A 12,471-nucleotide genomic window follows, 5' to 3' on the forward strand; every position below is an offset into this window, starting at 1 on the left:
CCTGCAAGCCCACGCCCCCGCAGCGCAGCTGCGGCCCCACTCGGCCTCTAGGGGGCAGGATCCATCAAGCGGGCTGTTTCTCGGACCCGCCCCCCTCGGCTCTCTCGAAAGCTAAAGCGTGGCAGGGGCCGGGCCGGGGAAGCGGAGGAGGCGGGTCTCCATAGAAACGTCCACCTGTTTCCGGCCAGGCTGTGCGAGATTAGGGGCTGCTGCGGGGGCCAATCTCAGCTAACTCGCTTTTTCCCGGCGGCCTTTGCGGGAGCGGTGGGTGTTGTACACAATCATCATGGCGGCGGCCGGAGCCCCGGATGGTGAGTGTGGCGGCGGTGGCGGGCGCCCGGGTTGGGCCCAGGTGAAGCGGGCCTCCGGGAGGGATGCGGCCCTGGGCGCTGGGGAGTAGCCTGGCTCGGGAGGGGAGCTTCGGCGGCGCCCGTGCAAGCTTCGGTCCCAGGCCCAGCCTGCGGCGAGCGCCCACCCCCTAACCCCCTTGCAGGCATGGAGGAACCTGGCATGGACACGGAGGCCGAGACGGTGGCGACCGAGGCCCCCGCGCGGCCCCTGAACTGCGTGGAGGCCGAAGCCGCGGCGGGGGCGGCGGCGGCCGAGGACTCCTGCGCGGCGCGAGGCAACCTGCAGCCAGCCCCGGCCCAGCCCCCTGGGGACCCTGCGGCCCAGGCCTCGGTCAGCAACGGCGAAGACGCCGGCGGCGGCGCCGGCAGGGAGCTGGTGGACCTGAAGATCATCTGGAACAAGACTAAACACGACGTGAAGTTCCCCCTGGACAGCACAGGTTCCGAGCTGAAACAGAAGATTCACTCGATTACAGGTAATCGCCGCGGCGCTGTCAGCGCCGGGCAGCCTTCCCCACCCCGCCTGCGGATTCCTAGTGCTCCTACTGTGGGCACGCACTGACCACCCTCTTGGCATCCGCTTCCTTAATGCTTAGAACAGGTGTCCGGGGTAAGTGTAGGATTCCCATTCTTCAGATGGGGAAAATGAGACCCAAGATCAAAGAGCTAGGAAGTGGCTGAGCTGAAATTCAAGCCCAGGTCCGAATCTTAGGCCCAGGCCTATAATCAGTGCCCCAAACATCTCTAATGAAAATCATCGGAGGCACATGTTAAATTTGCAGCTTCCAAACCCTCTTCCCTGGAGAGTTTGATTCAGTGGCTCTGGAATGTGGCCAGAAATGTATTTTTAGCAAATCTCTCGGGTGATTCTCATAAGGGAAATTTAGGAAGCATTGCTGTTGACTGTCATTTGGCCCTTTCACAGATCCTCCTATTTAGTTTTTAAAATATATCTTTTTTAATTTTTATTTATTTATGATAGTCACAGAGAGAGAAAAAGAGGCAGAGACACAGGCAGAGAGAATCAGGCTCCATGCACCGGGAGCCCGACGTGGGAATCGATCCCGGGTCTCCAGGATCGTGCCCTAGGCCAAAGGCAGGCGCCAAACCGCTGCGCCACCCAGGGATCCCTCCTATTTAGTTTTTAGTTTTGTTTACAGCACTTTGCCTGCTGAAATGATTTTTTTTTTTTTTTTTAGGTTTTGTGTAGCCTGTTAGCTCCATAAAGATAAGAACTTTATCCACCCCCCCCCAAAAAAAAAAAAAAAAAACTTTATCCTTACCGGTTTCTGTATCACTTAGGCCTGTGGATTCTCACTTAGTATTTGGGTGATCAGAGGATTGAGAAACAACTTGGAATGAATGATAGCTAATACTATTGAACAATTAGTAGCAGATACTGCGCTAGGTGTTCTGTTTGTTTTATTCCTTAATCCTTAAGAGGAGTCCACACACAAGGATATATTGGCTTCACAATATAAAATTTTAGAAACTGGCTCAGAGAGATTGTGAGTTGCCCGAGTGCGCAAATATGGTGGCAAATATTCATTGGAAATATTGTGTCTGTTGCCACTCTGCTGTGGTCTAGATACATTTTTCATACCTTCCTTTCACTTGTCTCCTACCTCTTCCCAAGGTCTCCCTCCTGCCATGCAGAAAGTCATGTATAAGGGACTTGTCCCCGAGGATAAGACGTTGAGAGAAATAAAAGTGACCAGCGGAGCCAAGATCATGGTGGTTGGCTCCACGATAAATGATGTTTTAGCTGTAAACACACCCAAAGATGCTGCTCAGCAGGATGCAAAGGCCGAAGAGAACAAGAAGGAGCCACTCTGCAGGCAGAAAGTGAGTTTGTCATGTGATTGCTAATCTTGGGAAGTTTGAGGCTTTGTCTTCTGGAGCCTTGGCTGGTTATATTCTCCCTAGAATAAGCTCCTTTTCGGACAGGGCCCATGATGGAAATTTATGGCAGCAGTTGGGTGCGGCTGGCTGTTGAGTGAAGGTGACAAGTACCTGAGATTTGCAACTTTGTCTCATCTGGCGGGTCAGTGTGTCTCAAGTCTATTTACTTTAGGATAAGATCTTTGTAAAGGCAGGCTTCAGACCAGGTATTGAAAGGAATCAGATGTGAGTTTTTCTCCTCTGTTTAGTGCCAGAAAAAAATGCCACCAGAATTAGAATTAACCCCACATGTTGTACAAGTGCTTACATTTGTTTTTTGGTTTGTGGTTTCCCCCAAGTCAACAAGCCATTTCTGGATAGCCATTGAACTCAGCATCTTTCAGAGGTTCCTCTAAAACTAACTTTTTCAGGAAGCCAAACGAAGCTGACTAGGAACATAACTACACCAGCTTTGGGTTTTTTTTTTTCCCTCCTGGTCCATGAATTGGGGGCCTGATTTTTTCATATTCTTTTGCTCACTTTGGATGGAAGAGATCCAGCCTTGTCTTGTGCTCATTGTAGCCATGAAAATTCCTTTTGTAATTAGGAAAAGTGAGAGTATTTCACTACAGGGGGACTGTTTGGAAGAACCATTACTTGCAGTCTTACCACCCAGCAAACCCCGCTCTGTTGTCATGGAACCTCTTGGGCATGGTTAGCAGTTTTCCAGGAAAACAGATATTCTCAACCTGTTCCTGAGTAGAGTAAACCAATTTGGGGTTTTTTCATTTTTTGTTTTGTTTTGCTTGTTCAGAGTAGATCAGTTGGAACCAAAATCAGTTTTAGTGACCCTAGGCACCAAGGCATATGGCTAACAGTGTGAGAAGGATAGTGTTGTGTTATAGGCCCATAATTCTCTATGCATGTTTCCAAAACTTGACCAGAATTAGTGTGAATATTCATAGTTTGCTATAGAAATGTTAATGTGTTTGATGATAAGGTGCTGCCCTGGATCCTGTAGAGGATAATGTATAAGGTGTTCTTAAACTTTGTAGTCTTTATAAAGTTTGTAAGACTTGGGTTTTATAAAAATCTAAAACGTCTGTCTGTAGGGTTTTAGGTAAGGAGTTGTGAGCCTGTATTAACATCCAAAAGGTATTTATTTGGACCTTTTCACCCTCAAATATGAGGTCAAAATGTAACCAATTGACTTTTCCATTTATCTGTTTTCGCTGCCACGTATATGAAATTGCCAAATGTGGGCAGCCAGGGTGGCGCAGCGGTTTAGTGCTGCCTTCAGCCCAGGGTGTGATCCTAGAGACCTGGGATCGAGTCCCATGTCAGGCTCCCTGCATGGAGCCTGCTTCTCTGCCTGTCTCTGCCCCTCTCTCTGTGTCTCTCATGAATAAATAATAGAGTCTTAAAAAAAAGAATTTGTCGAATGTGAGCTTGTCAGGGGTGACTGTGTGTTCCACTGATCACACCCTTGGAGCATTACATGCTTTTTATTTTTATTTATTTTAAGATTTTATGTATTTATTTGTGAGAGACGCACAGAGAGGCAGAGACACAGGCAGAGGGAGAAGCAGACTCCCTCCAAGGAGCCAGATATGGGACTTGATCCCGGATCCCGGGATCACGCCCTAGCGGAAGGCAGACGTTCAACTGCTGAGCCACTCAGGCAGGCGTCCCCATTACATGCTTTTTAAACAAAAGCTTTGAGTTACCAATGGCAGCTTAACGGCCTTCAATTGTTTTCCACAGTACAGAGAAAATTATTTCAAAAGGTGCTTGCAAAATAGTCGAATTAAGCTGTTAATCTCTGCTGCTCTGTTTTGTAGATGGCCAGTTATGAGGCCTAATGTGGCCTAATGAGAGGGACCCATTCTCCTGGCGTCTTGTCAGCGTGTTCAGGAATCTGGGGCTGATAACGTATGGGGAGCTTCTGCTAGCAGTCTGGCAGCATTGAGCGTATCCCCCTGCCAGAAGGTTTCTGCCGTGCTAGTGAGGGCTGCAAGTGGCTCATGACCATGTGATGGTTAAATTCGGTGGAGTTGCCTCCCTTCACCCACTCACTGCTCCATGGTTTCGGCCTTACCAAATAGTGACCTAGAAAGCCACAGGTGGAGAGGAGACAAGCTCAGGCATTTGGGCTGCTCAAGAACTGTTTTAGGGAGCTGTGAGCCTATTGACAAACCTTAACAGGGCTGCCTCAACACCCCCCCGGGAGGACAGAGTCAGAGGCTTGTTAACCTCAAGCCTCTGTTAACTGCCCATAACTGCAGGGTAATGGGCATTTTACTTGAAAATATTGTCTCTCCTGGCTTTCTGTTTAGCTGAGGTTGAGGGTGAGGCTGACTTCTGCAGTAGTCTGAGTTTCCATATGTTGAGGAAATGCCCCTTGTAGGCAATTAGGCTGACTACCAGCATTGTGATAAGTTTCTCTAGGAGTTTCAGCTGACGGAAATGGCTGTCATTTTGTACCTACCAGGAGGACAACACCCTTTGTGGTTCACTTTAGCCTAATGCTTATGCCTTTCAGTGGCCTTTTTTTTTTTTTTTGTCAGAGGAGAGGATAGAGTTTATTTGAATGAGTAATCTGGAAACCTCAGTTGCTCTAGAACTTTGATGTCTAAAATGGCAGCCACATAAAGCTTCTTAAAATTCAGTAAAATTGGGAATTTAGTTCCTCAGTCATCCTAGCCACATTGCAAGAGCTTTGCAGACACAAGTGTCTCCTGGCTGCTGTTTCAGATGGCACAGATGTAGGACATTTCTATCATCAGAGACCTTGCTGCCCGACAGCACTGCTCTTTAATGTCAGAGAACCCATAATCTGTACCCATTAAAAGCTTTTGAACCAAAACACAAAGGCTTTCTTCCTCTTTTTCGGAAAGGTAGTAACATGACTAAGATGCTGTCAATTGATTGATGATTTTTTTCTGACTTACGTTATAGCAACACAGGAAAGTGTTGGATAAAGGAAAACCCGAAGATGTGATGCCATCTGTTAAGGGTGCCCAGGTAAGGTGGACTCCTTCATGAGCATTCTGAAAACGAATCAGTCCTTGCTTGTGCCTTTCTGAGGTTCCTGTGATCATGTCCCCATGTCCTGTGCCTTGTCCTTCCTTGTCTTTGTTTCCGGTCTCTGTCTGTCACTGTGTTCTTTTGCCTCCAGGAACGCCTGCCGACGGTACCCTTATCTGGCATGTACAATAAGTCCGGAGGCAAAGTGAGGCTCACCTTCAAGCTAGAACAAGACCAGCTGTGGATCGGCACTAAAGGTAGGTTCCTGCCCTCCGTCCCTTCCTGGCTTGCTGCCTCGGGCACCCAGCAGCACTTGGTCTTGGGTGCAACTGTGCTTCACCTGAAATCTCTCTTCACTGTGCTTTGCGTGCTCTTGGCTTTCTGTCTTTGCTTCTAGATGGCTCACCTTCTGTTTGGACCCTTTTCCCTCATTCTTTTCAGTCTTCTGTCAGGGCCGATCCATCAACAGTGGCTCTTCACTCTGTACCCAAAACCAGAGGTCCCAGAGATTTTTGGATTTCTGCACGTTCTGTAAAAACCAAGAAATTTCACTTGATCTGATGTGGGGGTTTTGGGGCTTCTCTTGAAAACAAAACAAAACAAAAGGTCTAGCTATTCTGGATCTGCATTCTCACCTGGCAGCGATCAGCTGGAGCCAAGTAGTAGGTTCAGATGAGCCATGCCACAGTGCTTCCTGTCCGCGTACTCTGTATGGAATCAGCTTTGTTCACGTCCTGTCACCTGCCTGACCCCTGGAGGTCAGAGTCTGTCCCCGTGCTAGGTATGTTTTCCTCGTACCGAGGACCTGCCCCTTTTCCCTCCCTGTTTGTGCTCTGCCTGCCTCTACCTCTCTCTGCCTGTGCCTAGTGGGACGGGCTTGCTGCTTGCTGTTGGCTGGGAACTGTTTCTGACTATCCTCCCCCACTGTTCCCCCAGACGGTTCAAAGTCTTGTCAGTTACACTCCAAAATTATCTGTGTCCCTTTTTTTTGCCACTCTGTTGTGCCAGTTCAGACTCTTTGCAATCTTAAACTTGGTTTGTTAAAGCAAGTTAACCTATTTCCCTGCCCTGTGTTCTGTTTTGTCCTCCCTGTCTTCCTCCCTGGTTACCCTGCTCAAAAACTTTTGGCTCTTCCAGGCCAAGTTCAAATGCCTAAACGCAGCATCCAGTGTTGTCAAATTTTGGACCTGGCCTTCTGCCCCGCTTGCCCCATTTACATGCTCTGGGCTTCAGCTGCATCAGCCTGCAGTTTTCACCGTGCTCTGCACGGCCCAGCATCTTTGCTCCTACTAGGCCCTTGCCTGGAATGCTTTCTTCCCATTCCTTGTTGTTGAGAGATTCCCCCAAAGCCCTACTTAAATGTCCTCTCCTAATGAAGCCGTCCCCAACTGCTCTCCCACCTTCCAAATGAAGTCCTCCTGCTTCTGTTCATAGAGTGTTCCATTTACATCCCCAGAGCACTCATTCCTCCCTAACTTGTTTGTCCGGAGGGAACCAAACATGCCTAATTCACCTGATTCTTGTCAGCTCTGTAGGTGTTCAGTGTTAGAGGTAAACGCTAAAGAGAAGTTTAGGGGGTCCCGTCACATGAGGTTAGCTGGTTCTAGGGACAGACCATCCGGTAGGACTCTGCTTCAAGCGGGACTTCAAGTTTTCTGAAAGGGAATCAGTGGCACTATGGGATGTGAAGTGTTTTTATCATTCCAAATGCCGACCCAGGCATTCTCGTTTGTCGCTCTAGGCTGGTTCTTAAAGTGAACAAAGACCGAAGTGCCAAAAGCGCAGGAGTCTTCTCATGATTTTGTGATAACTTGCTGTGTGTCCTTCATTTCACCCTCGCTTCTAACTTCGTGGTTAGAGCAAGTGTTGCAGAGCACGTGAGGGCTTCCCTCCGTGTTCCAGTGGGCCTTCGAATCCTTCCCCGGGTACATGCTCTGTTCCCCTCACCCTGAGCTGCCCTGCTGCTCTCAGACCCCTCCTCGTCCATGACTTTGTAGGTGATTGGGCTTAGTTCTCCGTTGTCTCGCTGACTTCCCCATTGCCTGCCTCTTCCTTGACCTCCACTTTCTCTCCCAGGCGGTCTAATAGAAGGCAGCTGCTAGGGCTGGTACAGGGAGTCACCTGTGGGCTGGGAGGATGGGGGCCAGTGGCGGAGGCCTGCAGGGGAGGCCGGATGAGGATTACGCCTGTAAGTGCTCTTTGGTTCCTCGGGAAATGTTGCCCTGTTAGGAGGTTGTATAGGAAGCCCGACCTCACCGCAGGCCTGAACCAGAACCTCCCGTACCAGTGGTGGAGGTTTTCTCTCCCTTGGCAAGAAGGCACTCGAAAGAACCTTGACATGTTGGAGTTTCCAAGCTTTTGAAAGCCTCCTTTCTCACCAGGAGCATGGCTTAGGACTACTGTGTTCACAGGCAACAAGGCTGAGGTTTGCACTCGAACAGATCACTGGACCAGCATAATGTCAGGCAGTGTTCTCACTGGCCCAGGAGTCTTGGCATCTGAGTGTCAGAAGCACCCTCCCAGCAGGACAGCTTGTTCTGGGAGTTGGCCGCCAGCCACCGGCTTCATCTTTCCACTGGCAAGAAGCTGCTGTGAAGTGACCATCCCAGCAGCTGGTTGGCCTCTTTCTTGGGGTGGGGGCAGGGGTGGGGAGGGCACTTTACCCAGTGACACTCTGGGGTTCCTCCTTGCAGCTTAGACTCTCGGTGGTGGCTTGTGGAGGAGGTAGTCCTCACAGCCTCAAGCTCCCAAGCTAATAGAATCAGCCTTAGGCAGGAAACGCAGATGGGAGGAGCCACCGGGGGAGCCCGTGCCCTGTGCATAGTGGGGCTGTCCAGCTTGATCCAGCTCATTGCTGTCACTCAGGAATGTGGGCCCAGGATGGGGTTTTTAAGAGAAGCCAGAAATTTATATTTTTGAGTGGAATCTCTGGACATTTCAAGGTGGCCAGTGTTTTAAACAGTTTTGATCTTAAAAACAGCTGCTGGTCAGGTCCTGCCTGTGGGTCACTGTTTTAGAGCCACTGAAAGTCACAACCTGAATGGACATCTTCATGTCCATTCTCCCCACTACCCGTTTTTCAGACACCAAGGCCCATGGGCTAGAAGTCAAACGTCTCCAGTCACCAGCTAGGCTAGAACCCAGACCTCTGAATTCCAGGTCCATTTTGTCAACTCCTCCATTGGCAGATTCTCCCTCTTCCAGATTTTTCTCTGCAGAGGCTGTGATGGGTTTTTCTCTGACTTGATTTAACTTGGCTGAGAACTTCCCCCATCCCTGCTGTGTCTGCTGTTCCTGGGGGGTGGGTTCTTGTAGCACAGGTACTGCGCCTCCCCTTCTGCCTCCTGCGCCACGCTGTGGGACTGGGCTTACTTCCTACGGTCTCTTCTCACTCCTGCCATCCTTCACTGACACCTCTCTCTTACCTGCCATCCTTAAACTTGCTGCAAAATGTCTTCTGCTCCCCTCCACCCATGATAAGTGGTACCTTGAGGTACAATGAAAGGTTGTAAATGTTTAAGAGCACTTTCTCAGGTGTGTGTTTATGGAGGGTGGGGAACTGGGAGAGGGAATGGGGCGAGGGGTGGGAGGGCAAGTGAGGAGGAGGATGGGATAGAGACTAGTCTGAAAGCCCTAAGCACTCCCTGCCCCTGCGAGCCACGGGGGCATGCTGTTGCCTTTGTTCTTGGTCCTCTTGACTGTCCCTCCCCCAGGCGCCAATGACCTTAGTCAACGTGGGGCTCGGGCAAGAAGGCTGCAGTGGAAATCCTTGGGTATTTATAAATTGCCAGACTTTTAAAAATACCACCAGGAAGGTGCTCACTCTGCTCCCAGAGACCTTTAATATATGCCCTGGGCAAGTCTTGTTCCCTATTTGCTCCCAAGAAGTTCCCAACAGCCAGGCAAAGCTCTGGGTACACTGGTCAGAAGACCCCGTCCCGTCGTCCTTAGAGCACGTGGGAGACTTGCGATTACAGTAGATCCCCAGAGCCACCAGCCCTGATGAGGGACTGCAGAGTCACAGGAGTGGACAGGAGGGCCTTTGAGTAATCACTGTAATCCCTCTCAACTAGAGCGGACTGAGAAATTGCCCATGGGCTCCATTAAAAATGTGGTCAGTGAACCTATCGAAGGACATGAAGACTACCACATGATGGTAAGTAGCCCGGCGTGGTTTAGCCTCTCACTGCACTCCTGCTTCTGCTCAGCTAGCAGGGAATGGAGTTCTGAGCTTTCTTAACTGAAGAAGTGAGCTCAATATTCAGAAGATGCAGTTTTAAGACCCTCACGTTTTCTTCATCTACTTTGAACTCAATCTGTGACCTATTCCTAAGTTTATTTTGCAACACCCACCGCTCCCCTCCCATCAGTTTAAAGGGGATATGTTTTATATCTTTACCTTCCTCTTCTATGTAATATTTTTGTCTTTAGATCAGGAAAATAAACACAAAGAGGAGGATTGGCTTGTGGGTTTTCATTTTAACTTTTGTCCTGTGTATAAAACAAAATCTCCCACTAGCCTTGGCATTTGTGAGGACACCGGGTGGTCTCCTTCCGTGGAAGTGGTACTCTTCTCAGGCAGCAGCCATCACGTGGCTGAGGACACCACGGGGAGGACGGGGTCCATGGTCATCATTTGTATGGAGGTGTACTCTAAAGAGAGCAGGCTATTCTTTCCAAGACAGAACGTTTGGAGGCACTCCCCAGGTTCGTACAGAACAAAGCCAAGAATTCAGTGAGGCAGTGCATGGAGCAGCTTAGGCAAACTCCTGTATTTTCCCAGCACTGTTAGGAGGGGACACTTTAGGAGTCCAGTTTAGTTATTTGAACCCCAAAGTCACTATGATCACTATGACAGGGACCCGACCTGAGCCAGTAGTAAGCTGGGGGGAGACAGATATTTGAGCGGCAGCCAACAGCGCTGTAGCCGTGTCGGCCCCATTCCAGGGACAAGGAGCAGCAAGTGGCTTGACCTGTGCATCGCTATTGGAAAAATCCCCTGCAGAGGGAGGTGTTGGAAGATCCCAGGGAAAGGGGGCTGGAGTTCTGGAGGTTCTCTTCTGGGAGGATGGCAGGTCTCCTGGCTCGAGGGAAAAGTCAGACAGGTCCCCTCCCTTGCCCTGTTGGTGTGTGTCCACTCAGAGGCCCTAAAGCCAGGCCCTGGCTGGGGTTGCAGGCCCCAGGCTGCAGCAGGGCTCCTGGATGTCCTGGGAGTGGCAACGTCCAGGGGGCTGCTTGCAGGCCCTCTGGCAGCCCTTCACCCCTCGTCCTTAAAGGGTGGCAGACGGATTCATTCTGCCTACTTGGTGATTTTTCCTGTTGACAAAGTCGGCTTCTAGATGTTTTTAGCTGAGCCCCTTCACTCCCTTTTGGGTCTTTCCTATTACCTGTTTTGCCCTGTGGCATTCGCAGCCCCACTTTTCAGGCAGCCGGGGGAGTGGGGTTCCCAAAAAGTTGAGCGGACCATTTCAGACGTCCTTTAAGAAAGCAGTTTGGATGGCTAACACTTTAATACTCAGTTCAGAAGCTTATCTATCAGGTCATTTCTGGTGGAGTGGTCGTGATCGTCCCTTGTCTTTCCTCAATGCCATGAAGTGGCACCTCAACCTCTTTCTGAATGAAAGTCCTTTGCTCAATTTGCAGATGCCATTTAAGTAGCTAGATTAATGGTATCCTAGCTCACATTAGAGAGGGATGGCTGTGCTTTTCATTCTTAGAGAAACATTTAAAAATGCAGAAGAGAACAGAGTTGAACAAACCCATATATCCATCACTAAGAAATGACTTGTAAATATTTTGTGAATTGCTTTTAAACGTTTTTTTTTTTAAATAAAAGAAAATCTACCAACAGTGATTACGTCCCCATTGTCTTCCCCTCCCCCATTACCATGAGCATGATTTCTCACGTGGATCCTTCCCAGCTCTCTGCTTTTGTGTTCGTATAAGCCCATGAATGAGATACAGTACTGTTTTGTGTTTTTTCAGTTTTCGTAAATGGTATCATGGTATGTATCGTTCTGCAACTTGCTGGTTTTGGTTCAACATTGTGATCTGTCTGTATTAACTGTAGATTCAGTTCATGCCTTTGAAAAATAATCCCGCATTCATTCGAATAGGCCACGTCACTTTTAATTTTGCATTCCCTGACTGATGGATATGTAGGTTGTTTCCAGGTGGTTACCAGTCCTGACAGTGCTTCTGTGAGCACTCCGATCTGTTTCTTTGTGCATGTGTGACAGTGTTTCTAGGGCAGTGGTTCTCAAACTGGTCTCTGGATCAGGAAGGACGACATCACTGGGGAATCTTGTTAGCAATGCAGATTCTCAGGCCCAAGACCTTCCCAAATCAGAAACTCTAGGGGGTGGAGTCCAATCGGTCTGTTCTAATAAGCCTTCCAGATGGTTCTGATGCACACTCATGTTTGGGAGCCACTGCTTTAGGGTCGGCTATGCTTAACCCTCCACCACCTTTTTTGGGGGGAGCGTGGGGGGGACCAGGAGAATGCTCTCCATGTGCAGTTTCTCCCTTCCCTTAGTTAACTCACTTCTCAGCCCTCATGTTTGTCGTGCTGCTTGCTCAGTCTCCCGACCTCTGAAGTACCGCTTGGTTTTCCTTTTTCCCTTCCAGGCGTTTCAGTTGGGCCCCACGGAAGCCTCTTACTACTGGGTGTACTGGGTCCCAACTCAATATGTGGATGCAATCAAAGACACTGTGCTGGGGAAGTGGCAGTATTTTTGAAAGCACTTTCACCTCTGGCCCAGGAGACTGACCCAAAGTGAAGGACATTGCTGGGAGAGGCCTGCAGCATCCCTGGATTTCAGAGTTCTGGGACTTTGTTCAAAACAAAAAAAAAAACAAACAAAAAACCTATATCCACTCTAAGGCGATGTGGGGACTGAAGCCAGAGGTGATGTACTTTCACCATTAGCTTAATTTTAACTTAAAATCGCCGGTTCCCTTTTCTGGCAGTCAGCTTCATACCATTTTTAAAGTCAACACGGTTGAAATCAATAAATCTGAGTTCCGAACATATTGTGTGGAATACTCTTAAGTGTGTTTGAGAGTAGATCTACCAATTTTGTTTAGAAAGGAATGATCAAAAGCTTGCTGGTTTCCTTTTAATTTTTTTTAAAACAATTTCAACTGAAATATTTTCATAAATCTTTGGTTGCAAACATTTGGACTGCGTTGTGATGAGTTGGGTTTTTGTTTT

The 12,471-nt window shown here is 48.9% G+C and overlaps 1 protein-coding gene across 8 annotated transcripts in view; it reads left to right on the top strand.

Annotated features, from left to right (window-relative positions):
• Positions 1 to 43: 43 nt before the first annotated feature.
• The window catches only part of UBFD1 (ubiquitin family domain containing 1), a 34,857-nt gene continuing 22,429 nt past the window's right edge, over positions 44 to 12,471 (top strand). For 2 of the 8 annotated variants that reach the window (XM_072836187.1, XM_072836188.1), the window contains exons 1-6: positions 49 to 311; positions 494 to 826; positions 1,987 to 2,195; positions 5,190 to 5,255; positions 5,410 to 5,515; positions 9,332 to 9,414. In XM_072836187.1, the coding sequence (XP_072692288.1) occupies positions 287 to 311; positions 494 to 826; positions 1,987 to 2,195; positions 5,190 to 5,255; positions 5,410 to 5,515; positions 9,332 to 9,414 (822 nt within the window). In that variant the 5' untranslated portion in view covers positions 49 to 286. Of the gene's footprint in view, positions 312 to 493; positions 827 to 1,986; positions 2,196 to 5,189; positions 5,256 to 5,409; positions 5,516 to 9,331; positions 9,415 to 11,885; positions 12,436 to 12,471 lie in introns of those variants that run through there. The other 6 variants (XM_072836181.1, XM_072836182.1, XM_072836185.1 and 3 more) reach the window with 6 other exon arrangements.

Source organism: Canis lupus, chromosome 8 (assembly GCF_048164855.1).
Source record: "Canis lupus baileyi chromosome 8, mCanLup2.hap1, whole genome shotgun sequence".
Classification (NCBI taxonomy): Eukaryota; Metazoa; Chordata; class Mammalia; order Carnivora; family Canidae; genus Canis; species Canis lupus.